The following is a 23,963-nucleotide window of genomic DNA, read 5'->3' as shown; positions in this document are numbered from 1 at the left end:
TTTAATGAGGTCTGCAATAAAATCTCAACTGTATATTACAGCCACTCTGAAATGCATTAACTCTCTCCCACTGTTGATTCTCTTACCAGTAAGTGCTTATAAAGCATAACAAACACTCTGGCATATAATAAAATATTACAGAGACACTTTATGCTGATCCAAGCACTTCTCTAAACAGAATCTGAAGAAAGCACAACTGCTGTAAATGCCATTCATTTAACTAGTAATTTTCACTGCCAGTATCATACAAAAGTCACGAAAATGTCCTTTAAATCAAACAATAAAGTGGCATAGACATGAAATATGCAAAACTGTTAACTGCCAAGCCTAGTTTTTCCCAACAGAAAAAGTGTTCAACAAACAGATCATTCGCAAAGTTGTCCCACACATAATAAATCGGCCTACAGGTGTGATCTTGGATCGTCTCCAGGAAACAGCTTGTACAAAAGAATGATAAGACTCCAAAATCTGTCTATACGATCAAATAGGAATCGCTGTGTTAATACGAATATTATACACAAGCGTGGGTGGTCCAGAGGAGAAACTGTACCAACTGATTTCAAAGTTTGCTGAACAAGAAAACAAAGCGAAACATTGTGCGTTTAAATGGAAAAGCAGCCTAGATACCGCTGTGCCACAGGAAACCCGGCTTCATCGAATCCCTCAAAACCGATGGCGGAGATTATGACACTAGCAAAGTAAACTAGGTTGAAATGTTCACAGTTTCACTTGCCAACACACTCCTTTGCAGAATCACTGAGCTGTGACAGTGTTTACAGCCTCTGCAAAGAGCAAGTGTCATGTTCAGTTTTCTTTTCGAACAATCTGAGAACGAAGGCAAACACACAGGGCAGCTTTTCGGGACGGTGATTTCCGAGGGAAGAAGCCAAACAATCTGTGCAAAGATAAATGTTCAGTGTAGATTACACACTCACAGGAGCTGGCCTGCAAACGAACACACAGTGGGAAATTTAGAGGTTATCATCTAAATGTTAAACTGTCCTATAGATAATGTCAATCTCAGTTTCCTGCTTACCAACTGGTAACCAACCATGTAGATAGTATGAATCAAAGATTTTTGAGTCTAAAGGCCTCTTTTAACAAACTCTCTGCACAAAATCCTGAGATTGTATGATATTATGTAACTTAGCTCATACGAAAAGTACAACATACGACTTTTTCCCCTATCAACATCGTGGATATGTTTGTTTGGGTTGCACATTTTTGTTCAATTTTGCAATCTAGTACAATTTACTGTGATTTTCATGAGAACTAGTTGCCTATTTACAGCAATGATTCTTCATACCAAAGATAAGATAAAAAAAAAAAAAAAATCTAGATTATTTTAATAAGCAATAATATTATTAATATATATTTTATTTTAATTGATGAGATGTGAGCAGCAGTGAAGAAGTTTTTCAGCAAATAACAATCAGTGTTGGGTGTAATGCATTACTAAGTAATTAGTAACTAATTTAATTACTTTTCTCTTGAAAAAATAAGTCTTAATTTTTCTGTAATTTAATAACGATTACTTCTGATGTAATTGCATTAAATACTGTATAGACTAGAGAACAATTCTTTAAAATTAAAAACAATAGTGGATTTAACATTAAACTTTAAATCTAATGCTAAAATGTAGCTATGTTTTTCTGTTACTTTCTCCCTTTAAATAATTTGGTCAGTTCAAGAATAATTTATTTAATTTTATATAGTGCTGAGCATCAATTAATCGCAATTAATCGCATCCAAAATAAAAGTTTTTGTGTACATAATATATGTGTGTGTACTGTGTATATTTATTATGTATATATAAATACACACACATGCATGCATATATTTCAGAAAAATATGTTATGTTTATATATTAAATATATTTATATATAATATAAATTGTATGAATATAAATATATACATGTAAATTCTTTATATATAAATAATACATATACACAGTACACACAAATATATTATATAAACAAAAACTTTTATTTTGGAATTGATTAATTGCAGTTAATCATTACCCAGCACTAATTTTACCTTATTATTTGAAAGTAATTAATTAATTACTTTTAGAGTAACTTACCCAAAACTGATAACAATTCAGATTAAAAAAAAAAAACTTAAAATATACAGACTACTGGACTACTTTTATAGTTGATTTTATGGAAAACACCTACGAGAACATTCTGCTAAACCTTTTCTTTTGTGTTCCATGGAAGAAAGAAAGCCATATGGGTTTGGATCAGCATGAGGGTGCATAAATAATGACAGAATTGTCATTTATGAATGATCTAATGCTTTAAATATGGAATATCGCGGGGTGAGAATACAAAGCCCAGAATACAAACACACCAGACTTATTTTTCTCCTTTCAGTCATCTATCCTTAAACACTCCTCAAGAAGCAAGTGGGAACATATACTTGGACAGCTGATTGGCAGTTGGCTGGTGCAACAGTAGCAGAGACTGACAAAACCTCCTGCCAAAGCATCAGTTAGCCAACGCCAAGACACATGTCCTGCTTCACCAGCAGTGGCCACAGCAACATCACGGCCGACGGCTGACCTAAATATGTGCGAAGCCGAGCCAACTGGTTCCCGGCGCACAATAGGCACAGCTGAGAGAGACAGGCTACTGAGTGCACAAGGCATTGAGAGCAGGGATGTGCCCCTCTGAAAATTCATCAAGTTTTTGAGAGGACTCAAATCCCATTTCCATCACATAAGAAAAGATACTAAATCATAATTATGGGATAAAAAGTCAAATTTATGACATTGTAAGTATTAATTATAGTATAAATGAAATTTCTATAAAAAGTAGAAACTGAGATTGACTCGTAATTATGACAAAAAGTTAAAATTGCATAAAAAGTCAAATTATTTAACAGTCAAAACTGTACATCATAATTATGAGATTAATCTTATGACATGTTAAGTCATAAAAAGAGATAAAAAGACAATTTTCTTATATAAAAAGTTGAAAATATGTCATGATTATTAAAAAAAAGTCTAAATTGCGATATTTAGTCATAATGAGATAAAAATTCTGACATAAAAAGTTATGACATACCAAGCCAGAGTTATTATATAAAAGTTTAAATTATGATATAAAAAGTCCAAACTGAGAAAAATTTTAAATAATAAATAATATTTACTCATAATAATTCTGAGATTAAAATGTCAAGATTATGACATACAGATTATGATTAAATATTATGAATTCTAATATAGATTGTTGAAATTGTGATATAAAATGTCTAAATTGTCAAAGTCATGACAAGTCAAAATCATCATAATTATGCGACAAAAAGTCAATATTATGACAAATCAAATAAAAAGTTAAAAATATGATATAAAAAGTTTCAAGTATGAGATAAAATCACACTTGTGAGATAAAAGTGTTGAAATTATTATATATTTAGTCATAATTACGAGATATGTAAAAGACAAAATGATTACATACTAAATCAGAATTATAATTTTGGTAACACTTTAGAATAGGGAACACTTATTAACTATGACTTTTCCCTCAATAAATTCCTAATTTGCTGCTTATTAATAGTTAGTAAGGTAATTGTTAAGTTTAGGTATTGGGTAGGATTAGGGATGTAGAATAAGTTCATGCAGAATAAGGCATTAACGTGCTTAATTACTACTAATAAATGGCTAATATTCTATTAATATGCATGCTAATTAGCAACTAGTTAAGAGACCTTAAAATAAAGTGTTACCATCATTTTAAAGTCAAAATTAAGATGAAGTCATAATCATAACAAAATGTCAAAATTCCGACATAAAAAGTCAAAACTATGACACAGTAAGTCATAATTCTGAGGCAAAAATCTCTAAAACTTTTGATAATTAATATGGTGCAAATATATTTTGCATCCTTTTTGTAAACACAGTGTTTGTTCATTTCTTAAAGACGCCACATTAACATTCTATGTTGTTGAAATAGTTTCAATTGTTTGTTTGTTTGTTTCTTGCTTGTTTCACACATCTATCCTCCATTCAAGTCCTACATTCCTTCTTAAGGCCTATTAAAAGCTTTTGTCTTGGCATGGCTTGTGTGGAATGTGGTAAGTTGCACTCTGAGAAGTTAATGAGCAAAGCTTCTTTCCACAGAGTGTATGGACTAAGTGCCTGATAATGGAGACCACACCTCGGCCGGCCTCCCTCATGAATCTGTTGTGATTCTTGTTAACATCATCGGTGGCAGGTCTGCTTTGATCCCTCCAAGCACATACATAAAACAGAGGGGAGCGCTGTGAAATGGAACCCAGCAAGGTGTGGATTTTATGGGCAGCACTATTAATGTTGCCCAAGGCTAAGAGACTTGTGAAGGTGGTTCTACTTGGTTATGTCGTAGTATCTACTAAAGGTCTTCAAGGTTTGAAGCACTTATATAAAATATTAATACATTATGGACCTTAAAAGCCTTTATTTAAAAATGCAGTAAAATGCAGATGCCACCAAATAACCTGGAAGCTTCTGCCTTCATTACTTTGCATTAGATGAGCTCTTTCAAAAACAAGATCGCTTGAGTTTGGCTTAAAATCAAAACTTAAAGGAATAGCTCAGCTAAAATAAAAGTTGTCATTATTTAATTACTTGCATGTCAATTTCTTTCCAGATTCTTTGAAGGCTCAAAAGATCTGCATTTATTTTGAAATAGATTTTTTTAGTCTTTTAATCAACTGTCACTTTTAATCAATTTAATGTATCCTTGCAAAAAAAGCGTTAATTAAAAACAAACAAATAAACAAAAAAACTTACTGGCCTCAAGCTTTTGAATGGTAGCACAAGTCATATAGATGTCTTTTTAAACTTTTTGGAGTTTGACAGCCAGACGCTCTATGCTTTCTTTGTATGTAAAAGAGCAGTGTGAACATTCTGCTGAACTTCTCCTTTTGTACTCCTCAATAGAAAGAAAAGAGGTCATACAGGTTTGGAACAACATGAGCAAATGATGACAGGCATTTTATTTTCGGGTCAGCAGCTTTGAAACACTGGATTGGCTGGGCTGTAATAATTGTATAATATTCTTAAGACAGGATAAAGAATTGGCCTCGATTGCATCATCATTTCATTTCTTTGCTAAGGAAGGAATTCAGTAGCAAAGCCTTAGCGCTAGAGAAGATAATGCCCAGTTTGCCCTTTGTACTCGTGCAGTCCAATGAAAAACCTCCATACACCATTCCTGACTCTTTGTTAAATAGTTTTTGGTGTCCAATAGCAACCGGTTGCATCTAGAAAATAAGAACAGATACTGCTAAGCTCTATTTAAGAGTAACTCAACTCTGCAATTATTACCACACGTTGTCTTTTGAAAAAACAATCTGCTTCAAGCAAGTGATGTGATGGAGAATGCTGTTTTACTGTCAAGCAGGAACACCAGTCACAACACACTGTGCATGAGTGACAAGTTTTGCAGTTGTTGTTCTGATCCACGTCTGATCTCTGCTCTTTCAGCAGACAGGCACCAAGTGAGTGCAAAAAACTCTCTTCTTTCAGCAGTGTCCTTCCTTTAAGGTCTCGACACACAAACAGCTTTGTCTTCACTGACAGAAATCTGCATGTGGACAATGCCTCCCTCCTCCTCGAATTTAAGAAGCCCCCCACATTTCACCCCCTACCCTGCTTCTCACCCCACTTCACAAAAGGGGCCCGTGCTTCAACCCCCAGCTTGGCGCAAAACGCTTAAGAGCTCCACAATGCTCCCCCCTTCTCCATGGCAACAACAACGGAGAGCCAGAGCTTTTCTAAACTCTTTTTCCCAGACTTCCTTCAGAGGACGTCCATGAGGAAACCCAATAGGATGCTTCGGTCCCATTACCAGAGGATTTAGAAGGCGGTCAGCTTGCTTAATGCAAGTTAGCCAGTTGAAAGGACCAGCATATGTTGTGATTTGGTTGCTGATCCCCACTAGGCTTCTTAACTACCTTAACCAGCAAGATAGCGATCACCAAAACAGGCTCCAAACCAGCAAGGAAATTAATGCTGGTCTATGTCAGCATTAAAAGTGACCTGATAGCTTGATCTCTGCTTTTCTCTGAAAGGTTCACAGATTCCCTGCATGGTTTAGATGCTTTGAAACACTGACATGGGATAAAGATTCCATACATGATGATTTAGAACTTGCCTCAATAAGGATAAAGACATATGCGCTGCCATTAACTGGAGAAATGTGTGCGCCACACGCTTTGCATCAGCCGCTGCGTGAGATTCCATTTAGACGAAGAGGGGATGGATGAAATACATCAAAGGTTCAAAAGATAAAGATGAAAAGATCAAAGATTATGAGAGGTGCCCTACCTTTAAAATAAAACTGTAGATCAAAAGTAAGGCTGAAGAATTAACCACAGATGGTCTCTTCCTGGCAGCTCACTCTCTCAAATTAGATATCGAATTATCACTCAAAATCCAGAAGCGCTCAAGATAAGGCTGAAGACGTTATCTTGACAAACTGTTATGAATGGAATGCACCCCTGGGGTTCAGCCAAGTTTATTGAGTGAACGTAAAATGATGCAAAATAACTAGCACTAGAGATGAGGCTTTATGCTGGGAAAGAGAAGAACCACCGAGTCAACATGAATGTAGATGTTGCAATCCTTCATATACTGTAAGTGTAATACTTCAGATTTTAAAAACTTACAGTGTGCTTACTTAAAACCGCATTTATATTAAAACAGTGAAAAATGGACGAACTAAAAGGTATGTCCTTAGATATGTCAAATAAGCACAATGCATCATGTGTATCCAACATTTCTTTTTCAGTATTAAATAAAAAAAAAAAAAAAAAAAAAAAAAGAATGGTTCGAATGAACTTTTTGTAACTCAGGGGGCTTAAATGTGATAAGGTTTTTTTGTTTTTTTTGTGGCACATTTAATAAAGTGTCAATTCCTTCCAATTCAACCTCAAATTTCAAAAGGAACTGACAAATGGCCAAATTGGAATTGTGGAAGGAAATTTTCTTTCTTTACAAACATTGGTTCATATTCAGCTTTAGTTATTGTTGTTGTTGTATGTATCTCTGCAAGTGGTCCTGCACTTCAAATTCTCCAATAATTCTCTATAACTAATTTGAAGCATTTAAAAAAAAAAAAAAATTTTTTTTTTATTTCTAATAAAACATGTCTAATTGATTTAATCTAAAAAAAATGGGTTTCACTTTATTTTGATGGTCCCTTTAACATATTTTGTTGACTATAAGTAACATTGCACCTACATATCTACTGACTCTCATTAGATTGTTAGTAGTGTATTAGTTGACTGGTAGGGTTAGGGTTAGATTAAGTTGACACGTTCTTGCAAAGTTACTTATAGTCAGTAGAGTGTCTGTTGAGAGACCATCACAATAAAGAGTTAGCAGATATGAAGCAGACAGTCTACTAATAATCTAATGAGAGTTTGTTGACATGTAGTTGCAACATTACTTAGTGTCAACAGAATGTTCAAAAGGGACCATCAAAATAAAGTGTTACCAAAAATTTTTATATTAAAACAGTATTTATATTAAATAAATATTTATTAAATGCCAACTGTCTTTAAAAAGTTTTAAAATGTATACACTAAAAAAAGAAAAATGGTAAATTAAAAAAGATAAACATATATACCGTAACCTTAGTAAAAAAGTAATACATTTAAAATACATTTATTTCATAGTCAGTATAGTTCAAATCTATAAACACCTTTACTGACATGTCGCTTGAGACTTACTGATATAAAAATTATAATTAAACTTTATTTGGAGTACTACTTGTGTGCAAGACATATTTCTTAATATTAAGCCTAAAATGTGTTTTAATGTCACTACTGATGAGGATTTAAATGCAAGATATTTAAAGTGAACCTAAAGTATACTTGCAATAGCTCCACTTTTGCACAATCAAATATACTTCATTACATCTTTATTTGGACCTCAGCACTATTTCCGCACAATTTAAGCACATTAAGTACTAAATTAGTCTAGCTGTTACCAAAAGTACAACTGCAGGGTATTTTTATTAAGTACATAAATTATGTACATTTATTTGTAGTATACTTAGCATGACAAATGTATTTATAATACATTTAAGTATATTTATTTTTCACTAGGGTATATATAGAAATTGTATTAATCATAAGCTGCTCTGAGAAATGTTTGTGTTCTCCCTCTATTGTCACTGTGTACTAGGAAGTTATTTGTCTGCCCACTAAGCAGCGACACATGGCATTTCTGAGAATCAAATTAAGTCACAGTGTGTCACTGGAATCACATGATAAAGGGGCATCTTTGCTATCTGGCTGATCCTGATCCTCTGTAAGCTGTGACAACCATTAAACAAAAGTAATCAAAACAAACTCTTGTTGTACCCAACCTACGTAGGAGTTTTAGAGGCTCTTCAATAAATCCCCTGCATTTTCTTGTCAAATGTGACACCTTATACGAGACAAACAAGTTGTATCACTGGGAATCTATGAAAAGCTATCACTCCATGGACATCGGTTCTAATCCTGATATCACGTGATATCTTGTTGTGACATGTAACATGGTTTTCAACTTATGGATGGATTTCAGTTATTTTAGTGTTTTTTTTTTTTCTTTTTTCATGTTACATGTTACAGCTTGGGGATGCCAAATAAAGACTAACTTGAAATCACAAGTCAAGTTGAAACCTCCTTTGACACATGATCAGTCACTGTCTAATAGGCAGGACAGTCTGTAAGCTTTGGCTCCTGGGAAAATGTACATGAAACGAACAAACCCGACAGGAAAGAATGACATTTGATTTCTCCGAGATCGAAAGAGAGAAGGGCTGACTAACTTTTTTTCATGTTTGTGCATGATAGTTGTTAGTGGGAATATGTTCTAGGACGTATGGATCCAAGGAATGTGGGGGTAGATGAACAACAGTTAATATGAAAATGGTTAGAGAGAAAGAAGGTTTGAAAGATATAAAGGTATGAAAGAGTTTAAAAAGTCCAATAGTTTAAAAAGTCACACCAGTTATTGTGAAATTTGAAGTCAAATTTATAGATAAAGTTGTGACTATGAGGTATTGTGGCAATTGCTTTTTTGACTCGAGGTGAAAACAGGCTTTAAAAACATCTCATATTCACTGAATAATATACTGTATTGCAGACAAGAATATATAAATTGATGGCCACTTCAGAATTGCTGCAAATGAATAAGCTTAAGCGTGATAATTGTTGCCATGGATATGCTCAAAAGGGAGTGCCAACAAATATTGTTGAGCATAACCAGAGAAACAGTACCGATATAAAAATAATTTAGGGATTCAGGGATTGAGAATCCACCTGAAGAGAAGAGCATTCCAGACAGCACACGAGGAGGCAGATCACTATCACCAAGAGAATCAAAGAAAACCAATTAACACAGTGTGAAAAGAATAAAGCTTGCATAAATCCATTTCTACTACTATAGCAAGGCAACCCACAAAGCAGATTTTGGAAATCACTCAGCTACTGCACACAATCTTTGGCCAAATAATGGACTGCTTTTTAAAAGAGAAACTGTGGCCAAATAATGTGGTATTATGTGAGTCTCACCTGAAACCGTCACCCTCATTGTAGCCTCAAGTGGCCTGTTGTTATCCAAGTCCTTGCTCAGCTTTAGCTCCCCAGTGTCTTGATTGAGGATCAGCAGGCTGAGCTCATTTCCCTCAACAAATGTGTAGAGGAGCTTGTCGGACACATCTGGATCACGAGCAGGCACCTTCCCAATAACACCTGTGGGAAAGCTGCTGGACTTATTGGTGATGTAGTTGTTGAAAATGATCTCAAAATCCTGTAGAACTGGGACGTTGTCATTGACATCTACTAGGAGGACGTGTACAGTGGCCCGGCTGACAAGTGGGGCTGAAGTGGCCTGGACCACTATTACATACTCCATCTTGGTCTCAAAGTCTAGGTCAGTAAGGGCAATTAGATCTCCGCTAAAGATGTCGAGCTGGAAGACTTCAGGAATATTGCCCTCTACAATCTGGTACAGGATCTGGGCGTTGGTACCTTCATCTGGGTCTGTGGCACTTACGCGGGCAAGAGTGGATCCTACTGCACTGTTTTCTTCCACGTAAAAGTACAATTCGTCCTTCTCAAACACAGGGGCATTGTCATTTATGTCCAGCACAGACACATGAATGTCCACAGCTGCTTTGAGAGGGGGCACTCCTTTGTCCACCGCAAACGCCTTGAGGCTATACAACGCAACATTTTCCCTGTCCAGCTTGCGGGCCGTTCTGATGATCCCAGAGTAAGGCTCGATAAAAAAGTCCCCCTCACCATCATCCCCTCCCTGAAAGGTGTAGCTGAGTCGACCGTTAGATCCAGAGTCTCTGTCTGAAGCGGATACTTGGAGTACACTTGTGTATACTGGTGCATCCTCAAACACTGTTCCCTGGTAGATGTCCCGGAGGAACTGGGGTGTGTTGTCGTTGGCATCAAGAACGATGATCTCTACATAGGTTGTGTCTGATTTCTGGGGGATGCCGTTGTCTCGGGCAATAATGGCTAGTGTGTAGGAGGCCTGATCTTCATAGTCGATCTCAATTTGAGTCGTGATGGCACCAGTGTCAGGATCAATTTTGAACTGTGGCACATTGTCCTCCATTACATAAATGATGCGGGCGTTTTCACCAGTGTCCTCATCGGTGGCACTGATGACTACGACGGTGGAGCCTACGGGTCGGTCCTCGCTCACTAAAACCTGGTAGTTGGCACTTTGAAATACTGGTCGATGGGTGTTGGCATCAGTCACATTAATGAAGACTTGAGCTGTGTCATGGCGCGTACCATCCGAGGCGGTGATTGTTAGGAGATACTGTCGTTCTTGCTTGTAGTCCAGAGGTAGTGCTAAAGTAATAAGTCCCCCTCCGCTCTGGCTGGTGATGGCGAACCTGTTCCGAGTGTTCCCACTAGATATTTGGTATGTGACCACGCTGTTTACATCCCTGTCTACAGCAGTGACTGTAAGCACACTGGTGCCCACAACTGCATCCTCATTGACTTTTAGATTATACATGTGCTGTGTGAAGGTTGGGACATTGTCGTTTACATCTAGTATAGTGACACTTACACTAGCTGAAGATGACATTGTAGGAACCCCCTGGTCTCTGGCCTCAACACCAAAATTGTAAAACTCTGTAGTCTCCCTGTCCAGCTCAGCACTAACCGTAATCCATCCGGTGTTGTTATTGATAATGAATGGAAAACTAGGCGATGTATCGGTCAGCTTGTATTCCAAATGAGCATTGTCACCTGAATCAGCATCGATAGCTTGGATGTGTAACACAGAGTAACCTACAGGAACATTTTCTAACACTGAGGCTTGAAAAGGCGTGCTGACAAACATGGGTGCGTTATCGTTAACATCTAACACTTGGATTATAACCATACCTGTGCCATTAATAAGAGGCGGCCGTCCTCCATCTTGAGCTTTCACTCGGAGTGTGTACTCTCTTATCATCTCATAATCTAGAGGGCTGATAACATCAATGACCCCTGTAGGGGAGTGTATGTAAAATTGTCCCTTTATATTCCCATTGATGATGCTGTAGTGCACTTTCGCATTATTTCCAGCATCTTTATCCGTAGCCTTCACCACAGCCACTTGAGAGTTCACAGCTATGTTTTCAGGAACTTGAACTACATATCGCTTCTCACTGAACTGAGGGTAGTTATCATTCTCATCCTCTATAAAAATGTGCACCGTGGTTGTGGCTGTACGTGGCCCGGGCTCTCTGCCCTGGTCGTTAGCTTCGACAAAAAGCCTATACTGGGTTTTGACCTCTCTGTCTGGTCTGACTCTGGTTTTGACCAACCCATTCCTTGGATCAATTTCAAAATAAGTGTTCACCTCTTCATCATTCACAATCTTATAAATCATATTGGCATTAGAGGGTGCGTCTCCATCTGTTGCCCTAATAGTCATCACCTCAAAGCCTACTTCAACATTTTCTCGAATACTAACCCTATACTCATTCTGTTCAAAAACCGGCGCGTGGTCGTTAGTATCACTGACTGTAATAGTGAGGTACGCGATAGCTGATCTTTTAGGGGTTCCTCTATCAGTAGCAGTAACTTTAAACACATGAGTGTCTTTAACTTCCCTGTCTAGAGGCTGTAGAGTAGTTATACCTCCCGTCTCAGGGTTAATTTGAAATAAATGGTTAGAGCGGCTGTCAAAAAGAGCTTCCATATCGTATTCGATAACACCAGCGTTTCCATCATCGGCGTCAAACGCTTTGAGGGTAATGACTCGCGTCCCTGAGGGCTCGTTCTCTGGCACTGATACCTGGTAGTTTGGGAGCTGAAACTGAGGAGAGGAGTTCACGTTTCTTTTTTGACGTTTAGCCCACGGGTCTAATTCCCTGCCTGTGTGTTCTCTGCTTAAATGTAACTTAACATCTACAAATAAAGAGCTATTTAGTGAGTTAGGCATTAGACAAAGCAAATTTGCCTTATCTCGCTGCTTATGAGGTAAACAGAGGTTCGCGCCTGTGAGGGAAATAACACGCCGCTGATCTTTCTCTACGCACCTACCGCGAAACATTTGGGAATTCCGCATGGATACAGGCAAACGTTCGTAAATGTTTATGGGTAAGGAGTCCAAAGAAAAACATGTCTCATATCCAGTCAACAGATACATGTAGGCATCTGGATTAAGATTTTTTCTTTTGTATTTGATGAAGCAGTTCTGACCATGCACGAATGTATTGAAATGAAGCAGTACGAAGTTTTCCGAAAGCAGTGATTTAATCCGCAAATACAGTGGCACGGGATTTCTCGGTAAACGAGTGCAGTCAACTTTGCGCGCGACTAATAGCAGCCCATCACTTCTCCCGATCTTCACAAAGTGTCTTAATGACTTATCTGTGAGACTTCTGTCGATTCTGTACGTCCATTCTGGTCCGATTGATACATTTGCCAGTGTTGCACCAGGCTGGAATGATCCCGATAGATGCAAATCCACGCATCCAAACGGTGGGAGATGAATAAGTAATCCAAAGAACATCCATATCACTTGTAATTCCATGGCTCACGCGCATCTCATTGGGCAAATTAGCCCAAACGATCCAGAACGTCTGAAGTCTGCAAAATTCCAACCATTCCTGTAACGTGAAAGTGCACATTGGGTCAAGGCATGTGTGTGCTGAGCAGCAGGGACCAGAGAGCTGCACTAAGTTTTAATGAGTAAGACGGCTCTTCTCCCTCCCCTCCCACAACAATTTGCATGGACCTACTCATGCTTTGTGATTTTGAAATAGGCTATCCAATGAGCTCAACCGAAAAGCTTCTTGGCTATCAAAGAACAATGTTTTAAATTCAAATGTAAACTATTAAACGTTATCAATCCGCTTTTTTAAAATTCTTCTTTAAATGTCCTCTTAATGTAAAGGATTATAATGTATTTCTAAAGACTGCCTCAAGAAAAAAGTTAAAAAAATTTAACTAAAAGAAAATAAAGAAAACTAGTTGTGTAGGCTACACACTGTTGGTTTTTCACATTTCAAATAATTTAGCCTAAATATTTTTAACCACCTTGTCAAAAGCCTACTTTTCAACTTGCTCTGTTTATGTATAACAAAGTACGCAATATTTTAAAATCATATTATTATTCTAATACATTAGTTTTATTTTAATAGCCTACTTATGCTTTTTCATTGATCTGTATTACTCAGTTAAATGATCTGATTTCCTGAAAACGTGCTGAAATACCTTTTGTTTATCTAGAGAAAATAGATTTCATATTCCATTCTTCTTTCTCATTCCACAATATAAAACGGCATGAAATGGAATTTAGTTTACATTTACCCACATGAGATAAAACAGGGTTTGCTATGATAGTAGCAGTGATCTAGTCTTGGTTGAGTACCGTACGCCCCCTTGTGGATACTTCTGTTATTTCGTAACATTACTCTCACCACCTCTACATCTTTTGGTTTGACTACAGCGGCCACATTAAGTATTTGCCACACCTAAACATGTATGAATAACACGGCGTTAGATAACATATCAAACCAAACAAAGTGACAATTATTGTAAAGAAAAATAGCACAATAGCACACTGTAGGAAAATATTGCACAAAGTTGTTGTTAGGTCTTAAAGTATAAAAAAATAGACTTTCTGTCTTACCAAAAAATGAAGACAAATAGAACATTAGAGGCAGATGTCCGTAGTCTAGTATGATGAATCACTCCTGTGGTTACTCTGCTAGTCAGTACTTGAGAGGAACTTACTTGATGCCAAATGACTTTACCTTGCTGGGCCCGAAGTAATTGGGGGAAAATGGCTAAATCAGTAAAATTAGTTCTGAGAAAAAGCTCTACAATAATTTATTTGATATATCTGTTGCTTAAGTGTCTAACATTCTGGAGACATTACTCATCAAATCATGGTTGATAACGGGGAAGAAAAGTGAAAAATTGCAGAGTGGCCTGGAACACACATTTCTTGTCCATTAAGAAAAAAACAAACAAAAACACTTACACAAACCTTTACAAATGTGATTTTCTCTCAACATAACCAATAGTATGTGCTCTAAACACAATATTTCTTCACATACTGCTGAATTTTGATGAAAATTGACTTAAGCCTGGAATACACTACACAATTTTTAAAAGCAGATTTTTAAATAAACATTATACACCTGCCAACCTTGTAATTGGCTATAAAGAGAAAAATTGTACATCATACACTAAATAACTGAGGATCACATGCTAACAGACTTTCAGGTCATTCTGAACACAACAAACTCGTGCAGAAACTTTCAGGAGATGCATGACTAATGAAAAAAAAAAAAAGTGTTCTAAAATCAGCTCAAAATAATGTTTGATATCTTCTTTGTGCCCAAACGTAATGAATGTCAAACCAAAAATCTAAACAGAATTCAAGTTTCATTTATTGCAGTTGTTGGATACAACATTATGTAAATGTTTCAAACAAAACTTAAATTCTTTCAACCAAAAAGTGCCCCCACTCAACTATTCCATGGAACATCCCTGAATGAGGGAAATAAGTACAAAAATGCCAGCAATGGGGATCATCATATTGTAAGTTATCAGTGAAGACAAACAGCCCAAGCAGCTTAGTGTTGTTTCTGACTAGATATGGTTAACCATCTATGGTCAAACTGTCTGATAGAGCCGACAAAGCCAGGATGCTACTGGTAATACGGTCTATATCGTGACTGGTCAGGGTGGTGAGGCCCTGGCATCTGTCCCTGTGGTGGCGGCCCCTGCATACGGGGTGGATGGGGGCCACGGGGATTGGGCCACATCCCTGGGCTCATGGCGCCTGGTTGGGTGAAAGGCGGGCTAAGAGTGCCTTGGTCCTGTGGCATTGAGTTTGGGTTATAGTGGTGCGCACTGACTGAGGGAATGGGACCAGGTGGAGGGTGATTCATGTAGGGTGGCAACTGGCTGATGATGTGTCCGGGTGGAGGTTGCGTTGACATGGGAGGTGCTTGGTTGTAAACCATGTGAGGTGTAGCTGAGCCCTGCGGCGGGTGCTGCATGGGGATGCTGAGAGGGGGTGGTGGGGGCGGCGGAGGCCCGTAATGTGGTTGCTGTGGTGGAGGCATGATATGATGCGGGTGGGACACCACCGGTTGGCTGGCGTAATCGCCAGGGTGATGGTGTGGAGGTGGGCCAGGAGGGGTCTGTGGGTGTGGCTCACGGGGGGAGGGACCTGAGCTCCCAGAGTCATCATGAATGGGCACCGTGATGAGGTTGCTATGCTTACGTGTAGTCACTGTGGCGATTCGGAAGGTCTCTGGGGGGAGGGGTCGTGGGGAGGGTCCTAGATCAGAGGGCGAGGCTGGATGTGGATGGTTGTAGGTATCGTGGCCTTGCAGTGGGGGAGGAATGAGAGGGTGTGTTTTGGTCAGGTGAGGAGGCGGTGGAAACCGGAAGCGATCTGGTGGATCGGAGGCCAGAGTCGGGTGTGGCGGATCCGGGCGAGAGGATCCAGTCTTGCTGGCCCTCATGTGGCGATGGTTGATGTGGGCCTGCAGGTCTCGCTGTGAGAGGTAGGTGCGTTTGCAGCCTTGCACGATGCTGCACATGAAGAGGGAGCCGCGCTGGCACTGCTCGATGCGCTGGACTGGGTCCGAGCAGCTGTAGAGGGACAAACTGAACTTAAGATTTAGTATGGGAAGTGGACTTATATGCACATATTTCTCATATTATTACATATTAAGATTTCCATTTAGATCTAGAGACAGGTATATCAAGGATGAAGAAAAACCTGCTATTCACATTGCCCTCTAAAAGATTAGAAACACCCAAGACAATGTTTTTGGACAATATCAGCTTAAATTAGCAGAATTTATTGGCAGAAATATATCATAGTAACTTCTAACTAAGCAATATTCATGTAATTTTCTTTTTGATTATATAATAATGTCAGTATATAGAAGTCACATTGAGACTGTGATGCCTGATTACCGGAGAAATTTAGGTACAGGTTTACTTGATGGACATTTAAGGTTAGTGCACAAGAGACTAATTGAACACAGTTTGCTATAACGTTTTAATATTTTTTGAATTCATCAGTTTTTGGTTTTTACACTCTAATTTTTACACTCTAATTTTTCCTCTTTGTTATAGCTGAAAAGGCAGTGAAGATAGCAAATAAATTCATGATTAACAGAAGGCAAAAAAATCTATTACAGAGAGAACAAAATTTCTGATTTATTGGTATCCGACTCAAATCTGTTTTGTTGTTTGAAGTCCAAACAGCAAACAAAACCACAACAACAGTCATGCACTGATATTAAAATTCTAGCAAATGTGATAGCCAATTATTTTTATTTAATGGCTAATAACTGACAAATTAACAATTTTTTATTCTATAATATTTTGTATAGATTAAAATAAACTTAAAAAACAAAACAAAAAAACCTTAGTATTTAAAACTAAAATCAATCATTTTAAATGCTACAAGTCAATTTAGGCATCACAACATTATAATGCGTTTGAGATTTGGTAAATACTACATTTAGCAGTGTTATTAAATTAATATAAATTCTAAACTACAAAATTAGAAATTATTATTATTTTAATTGAGCATTATGTGATACTGATACACCAATACAGATTGGTTTTCAATCAATTAAAACTCAGCTTAGAAATGCTATTTTTTTGTATGTTCTCAGTTAAAAAACAAAACAAAAAATAGCCATCACAAAAAAAGATTTATGCCGATATTGTCGAAAATCCCATTATGACAAAAAAGTATTTAATACTAAAATCATAGAAAAATTGTATATATCATGACAGCTCTTCTGGAATATCAACCTAAAAATGCTTTAAAATTATTATGTGTATATATATATATATATATATATATATAACTAACTAACTAACTATGTAATCTGTCTATTTTTGGTAATCTATTGAGTTAAAAAATGATTTAATTAAACAGTTGACATTTAATTATTTTTATGTGAAAATTCATTGTTGCAAAATCAAAATAACATTAGACATAACAGATAAACAAGACGTCTCGCATCAGTACAAAACCCCTGCTTTATATTATGTAAATCACTCACAACTCCATAAACTGAACTGGATGAGCTACATTCAAAATTGCTGCTTAATAGTTGATAGAGACACACCTGTGACCACAGATCAGTTGAATTCTACAGTACATCAATGTGCCAAACTACACTGCATCTATAACGTAAAACTAAACTATTTTCAATATTAACACCTAAAATAAACATTCTAACAAATTATGACTTATCATATAATTATGATAATAAAGATGTTCTAATTAAAGCTTGCTGAATGAGTATTGTTTTCATATCAAAATGAACATCTGTCCACTCTATGTATAGAAATAAGTACTCTTAATAGCACAACTCCCACAACAACCCTGTATGTTTAAGACAAGCGTTTGCATCTGAACCACATCCTCTTATTCTAACACCTACAGACATTACCAAGGAAATGGAACATACTAAAATGTTCAGATTTGCTTGCATCCCACAGACAACATTTAGAGAAATTTACAAGACACTACCTTCACAGTATATATCCGGAATGGACACTGTGTGTTTTTCACCTATACCTCAAACTTCAAAACAAGATACAATCCACTTAAACAAACTGTTGTAGGAGAAACTCACCCAGGGCACATCTTATCACATTTCTTCTCGTAGTGCACTGCACAGTCATAGCAGAAAACATGCTTACAGGGAATCTGAAGGAAACAAAAAATATATATTTTATTTTTTTCAATGAAAGATCTCCAGCAGTATAAAGAATGTTTTAGGGACTTCAACATCCTTCTTACCATTCGGCCATAGATCTTTATGGGCAGACCACACTTGTCACAAAAATGAACTGGAGTGTCATCTTTAACTCCTATCAAGTTAAGCTGAAAAAAAATAAGCAGATCATTTCACTCATTTTAAATATGCTAATAATTATAAAATATTGTATTAAATATTTGCTTTATTAGAAAATTACTTTAAAAAATATAATCTAATTTGTTGTGATTAATTGATGATAAATGTGTAACCTTATAATCCCAGAAGATTGGCTGAGGGAATCTGCGCTGGTTTCCATAAGCATCTCCAGATTTACACTCAAATCTTTCCTCTTGGTTATAGCTGAATGGCTCTGGAGATCACAAAAAAGTTCATAAATAAAGACAGACAAATAATATATGGCAAAAGCACTACGGTCTTATTCAGACAGAGCAAAAATGTGATTTATTGGCATCTCTGACTCAAATCCACTTAGTTGTTTATGGTCCAAATAAATAGGGATATTAAATGCGCTGATATTAAAATTCTGGCTGATGCTATGAGCTAATAATTATTTTCATGTAATGGCTAATAACTACCAAATGACCAATGTTAAAATTCTATACAATTTTGTATAAATAAATGTATAAAATTACAGCAAATGAAATCTGTATGTAAATTATAGAACATGCACAAATGTAACCCTGGAGCACAAAACCAGTCTTAAGTTGCTGGGTTATATTTGTAGCAATAGCCAAAAATACACTGTATGGGTCAAAATTATAGATATTTCTTTTATGCCAAAAATCATTAGGATATTAAGTAAAGATCATATTCCATGAAGATATTTTGTAAATTTACTACTGTAAATAGATCAAAAAGTCATTTTTGATTAGTAATATACATGTCTAAGAATTCATTTGGACAACTTTAAAGGCGATTTTCTCAATATTTTGATTTTTTTTGCACCCTCAGATTACAGATTTTCAAATAGTTGTATCTCGGCCAAATATTGTCCGATCCTAACAAACCATACATCAATGGAAGGCTTATTTATTCAGCTTTTCGAAAAATTGACACTTAAGACTGGTTTTGTGGTCCAGGGTGACAAATATGCTGCATATCAGCTAATACCAATAAATTAAAGCTGTCATGATGGTCAACCAATGTTATATCTCAATACCAGATACTTTCAGAAAACCTGATTGTCTAGGACAGACAATCCTAAAGATCAGTTGTGAAAACACATCAGATTTACGTGTAGTGTGAACAAGATGAAAACACATTCCTTCCAACCTTCTTCACTTTTTGAGGGCAGTCTAGTGTTGGGACGCTGAGGCCGTGCGGGAAGCTTGCCTCTTTCCGTCTGTTTCGACAGTAACTTGATTGGGATCTGTCTGCGAACATCAAGACCTCCAAGGGATCCCGAACCATCAGTTCCTTGAAGGTCATTGTCTGGAAAAGCACACAGATAACATCATTAATAAACAATCTACGTTAACAAGCACGATATTAAGTTACTGATACATTATAGATACACAATTCAGTACTACATTACACAATATTATCTAGGATATGAAAAATGAAATCCATTATTTAAACAGGACATATAGTACTGCTACAGACATTAGCATAATGTAATTTATGAAATTAAGGAACACAATCTAAGTGAGACCTGTGCTATTCAGCAGTGATCAAAATGTGCTTAATAAATAGTGGAGAAGCAAACATTGCTAAACTAAGAGTAACTTACACAGGAAGTGCAGACTTGTAGTCTCAACCAAAACGCATTTACAGTACCGTACATAGTAACAAAGGAGCAATAGTGTTTAAACAGATTTTTGAAGGTTCTACTGTGAATGTTTTCTGCGTTTATTTGACTCTGGCACTTGCTGGACGCGCGCTCCTCTAATGTTAACGTTACATGGTTATGTCAGCGGCTAGCTGGATACATCAAATAAATGCGTTTACTGCCAGCACACACAAACGTATTAATGACAGCAAGGGCTCGCGGCTTTACTGGTTTACCGGACAGCTGGTTACCTTTCACTTGGAAAAATTTGGGAGTTTAAAACGCAAGGCTGCAGTAAAATACTTCATTACATTAGCTTGTAGCTCACCATTTTGGTCCATGACTTGACGCTGTGCATCCTGCGATGTACTGATGGGAGTGGCTTCGCGTGGTTTGGTGTTCAACGTTGCGCACAATTTACGCATATGATGTTTTCCGTCACGTCTATTTTGTAATGTGTCAACTTTTTTTTTTTTTTATTATCCTTTTTTAATCTAGAGTTTTTTTTGTTTGTTTGTTTGTTTCACCTATGTAATTACCAAAAGTCGTGAAAAAAGCAAAACCACACACACAGAATTTAACAAAATATCATAAATAAGACAAAGTATAATGTTATTTAGCATTTTTCAACTTACAACTACATTTAAAAAAACATCCAAACCAAAAAAAAAAAAAACAACAAAAATAAGCAAACATTTTCAATATCAAAATTAAAAAGATTTATTAATAGTATGTTATATAAGTCCAGGATAACCTCTATTATAAGAGGTTTCAATTCCACAGTTGAAATAGTGACATGGTCTCAGAAATATTAACAGAATCGTATGTCCACAACAGTAAACAAATAGACTATTAATAACACTTTATTTAGGACAGTCTGAGGTATCATGAAACACATCGCAAATGCATTGTGGCTCAGCTTGTTGTATTACTGTAGATGCAAAAACATCATGTGATGTCTAATTTAAAAGACATTATTTGGCAGAACAAATTGTGCTGTAGGAAAAATCAGTCTATTCGAGGTATGCAACCGTCCATCTCAATCATTTCTGGCCAGCTTTCGTACTTATTGGTGTCCCTGTCATTCTTTATGTGCTGAAAAAGACAGAAAAGGGAGATAAATTCATGGGTCTGAAAAGTGTTTTCATTGCCTAAACCTATGCAGATAAATGGGTGAATTTAGGAATGGCATTACCTGCTCAAAAGTGACTTGAGTTATGGTTTTCTTCCCTCCCACAAAGAGCCAGTTATCTCTGAATTTCAACTGGGAAATATATGAACTGCCAAGCTCTGCAATAAGTGTCCTTGCTTCATCATTAAGTCTATAATAAAGGAATCATATAAATTATGACATGATGAGACAACACCATGATAAGATGCACATCCATGATGAAAATAGAGATAGAAATTCTACTCTACTTTGTGGCTGGATCATCAAAAGTGGCGATCAACACAAGAGAACCATCCTCGATTGACTTCAGAAACTCTATCAGCTCCTCAACCTCTGTCAACAACAAAAAATGTATTACATACTTGTGAACTGAGAATGCAAATCAGTATATAATGCATGATTATTAATCAACAATATGGTGTAGCTAAGTAAAGATACAACATACTTCCATTCCACATATTGAAGCTGCCAGTGTTGACATGTTCACCTGTTATTTCTGAATTTTTGTATGAATAAGTAAACAAGAAATGTTAAGTATTTATAACTATAAGAACACTGAACTTCAAATATTTCTATGAAAAACAAAAACAAATTTCTAAAAATATTATATTATACATATGAATATATTATAAGACAAAAATAATTTTAAAACATTATACGGAGTTATCTAAAAAGAAAACATGTTTTCAAAAAATAAAAAAATTAAAATAAAAACAAAATAATAATAATAAAAGTGAAGCTAAAAGCAAAACAGTACTTTTTAATTCGGCTTTTTTAAAGGCAAATCACAATGCTCAACACACTTACCATTGATAACAGCAATGTTAATTCCTCGTCGGTTTCCTCGTCTGTCTTTCTCTATTATCCTAAAATGGCAGAACTAGTTTAAATTCTGTTAAATTAAAAAGACTGTAAATTTGACAACTTAAAGCCTTTACATTTCCCCCTCAAAGCATATTTGTGGTCCAATGATGTTTGTTGCGCCACTGTAAATCTTAAATGTATAATCATTTCCAGGACATGGTTTTGGGAGGCCACATTTGCCTTTAGGACCTGATAAAACATACAGACACAGACATTAAATACCCTTTTACACTCTACCAGACCAGATTGTTTGATAATTGCTTACCATCATCTTTGTGATTATCAGTTTTCAGTTGTAAAGAAGCTGCTCCCCCCACTGACCTTTCTGGGTTTTACAAACACATAAAACATGCATTGTATATATTTAAGAAGAAACTATAAAAAATAATACACACACACACAAAAGTGTATGTACATACATACATAAAAGCAACTCACCTACTAAATTTGATAATGTTAATTCAGGATTCTTCTGCAGGAGTCTGAGGACAAGGCTTATGGATATTAAGAGGGCAGCCACCATGAAAACGAATCTCAATTTTTCTGTGAAAGCAATTTATTTGTGATTATATATAATTCTCATTATACAGTAATAGTCATCTTTGATTGTAGATTTAATCTCCACATATTATCTTGCTCCTAATAGGGTGAATTTATTAAAAATAAGACAATTAAAAGACATATTACACTTCATGGTTTCAGACCATGTTGGTCATTTATGGCCATTTGCTGTACCTGGTTAGATCTTTTAGATCACCTTAGATCAGTAACAAAATAGAAGCTACCATGTCACAAAACCAGTTTGACCAGTTTAAGCAGACATGTCTAGCAGTTTAAGCAGAAGGAACATATAATACAACAAAATTTAAATGATATTAGTCGTCATAGAAGAAAATTACATAAATTCTATTTAGGAGGGCTGTGACATCACAAACAACTTTAAAAGCCGAGGATATACATAACTTTTATCATCTATCAACTATGTAAAGAAGACATTTGCATTTAGAGTCAACTTTCCATGTACTGCATTGTGATAAAAGACAATGTAACATGGAAGTAAACACTGCACTGCGCTTCTGAATGAGACGTCTGTCTTCAAAAACATAACTTACTTTTGTCTCTCTGTCTCTTGTGTAGCACAAGGGGACCAACTAGAAATAAAAGCGTCAACATAAACATAAAACAGAGAGGGAAAAGAGACAGAAAAATAAGGAAGAGAAGGAAAACCAACCTCTTCGAATGTATATCATGACTGAATTGTTATGCTCAGCTCTCCTCACGGCAACTGTATTTCCACTTGAAGTGAAGGTGAAGAAATTCAAGTTAATCAACACATCACGTTAGTAATTGATCACTGGATCAATTTAAAAAATTGACCAGTTTACAAAAATGAAAAGAAATAACAAGAAGAAAAAAACAGAAAAGAAAAAAGTTGAGCTTTGCTGTCCTTGCTGATCTAATTGATTAAAACTGCTCTAGACTTTAGACTCTAGGCGTTAGGATGACTAATGACAGTGCAAAGGTAGTGCATTGTATTTAAACCATATTCTGTTCAACTTGATTAACTCGTTTTAGGAATCCAGCTAAAGCACAGCTAGTCCGTCAGCTTGCATGCAAATACGTGTTTGCTCTCGTTTCTGACTATCTTTAAAACAAAACTGATTAAAAAAAACACATGTAGACTAGCAACTAGAGTAGAGCTGGTATAAAGCATATCCTACTCATTTAGAAGAACGATTCCCTTCGTATGTCCGCGTAGTATTTACAAGGAATTACTATGATAAAGAAGACTATTGTCCATTTGTGGATGCCGTAGCCTCGCGGCTGATTGCGCTTGTAGTTCTGTCGCTCAGCAGCCAAGCCGCTAGATGGCGGTGTC

The 23,963-nt window shown here is 36.4% G+C and overlaps 3 protein-coding genes across 6 annotated transcripts in view; all 3 read right to left on the bottom strand.

Moving 5' to 3' along the window:
• Window positions 1–13,175, bottom strand: part of celsr1b (cadherin EGF LAG seven-pass G-type receptor 1b) — a 49,273-nt gene extending 36,098 nt beyond the window's left edge. Inside the window, exon 1 of the mRNA XM_058767856.1 lies at window positions 9,553–13,175. Coding sequence (XP_058623839.1) covers window positions 9,553–13,036 — 3,484 coding nt within the window. The 5' untranslated portion in view covers window positions 13,037–13,175. The remainder of the gene's footprint in view (window positions 1–9,552) is intronic.
• Window positions 13,176–14,980: 1,805 nt separating this feature from the next.
• Window positions 14,981–20,448, bottom strand: LOC131534974 (E3 ubiquitin-protein ligase Hakai). 2 transcript variants are annotated; one of them, XM_058768122.1, is made up of 6 exons: window positions 20,378–20,448; window positions 19,554–19,712; window positions 18,530–18,630; window positions 18,302–18,385; window positions 18,135–18,208; window positions 14,981–16,134 (listed from the first exon to the last, which is right to left on the bottom strand). In XM_058768122.1, the coding sequence occupies exons 1-6, from the start codon at window positions 20,388–20,390 to the stop codon at window positions 15,165–15,167; spliced, it is 1,401 nt and encodes a 466-aa protein (XP_058624105.1). In that variant the 5' UTR covers window positions 20,391–20,448; the 3' UTR covers window positions 14,981–15,164. The 2 variants fall into 2 exon arrangements, with proteins under 2 accessions (XP_058624105.1, XP_058624106.1); XM_058768123.1 differs by having other exon boundaries at window positions 14,981–16,119.
• A 305-nt stretch (window positions 20,449–20,753) lies between these two features.
• On the bottom strand, window positions 20,754–23,963 carry zgc:101783 (uncharacterized protein LOC447883 homolog). 3 transcript variants are annotated; one of them, XM_058767399.1, is made up of 11 exons: window positions 23,806–23,963; window positions 23,316–23,380; window positions 23,197–23,235; window positions 22,523–22,627; window positions 22,350–22,409; window positions 22,159–22,273; window positions 22,028–22,086; window positions 21,666–21,716; window positions 21,469–21,553; window positions 21,245–21,371; window positions 20,754–21,144 (listed from the first exon to the last, which is right to left on the bottom strand). In XM_058767399.1, the coding sequence occupies exons 2-11, from the start codon at window positions 23,332–23,334 to the stop codon at window positions 21,058–21,060; spliced, it is 747 nt and encodes a 248-aa protein (XP_058623382.1). In that variant the 5' UTR covers window positions 23,335–23,380; window positions 23,806–23,963; the 3' UTR covers window positions 20,754–21,057. The 3 variants fall into 3 exon arrangements, with proteins under 3 accessions (XP_058623382.1, XP_058623383.1, XP_058623384.1); XM_058767400.1 differs by lacking the exon at window positions 23,197–23,235; XM_058767401.1 differs by lacking the exons at window positions 23,197–23,235; window positions 23,806–23,963 and having other exon boundaries at window positions 23,316–23,799.

This window comes from Onychostoma macrolepis, chromosome 25 (genome assembly GCF_012432095.1).
Source record: "Onychostoma macrolepis isolate SWU-2019 chromosome 25, ASM1243209v1, whole genome shotgun sequence".
Classification (NCBI taxonomy): Eukaryota; Metazoa; Chordata; class Actinopteri; order Cypriniformes; family Cyprinidae; genus Onychostoma; species Onychostoma macrolepis.
Note: the sequence above shows the minus strand (reverse complement) of the source record. Positions and strands in the feature narration are given on the sequence as shown.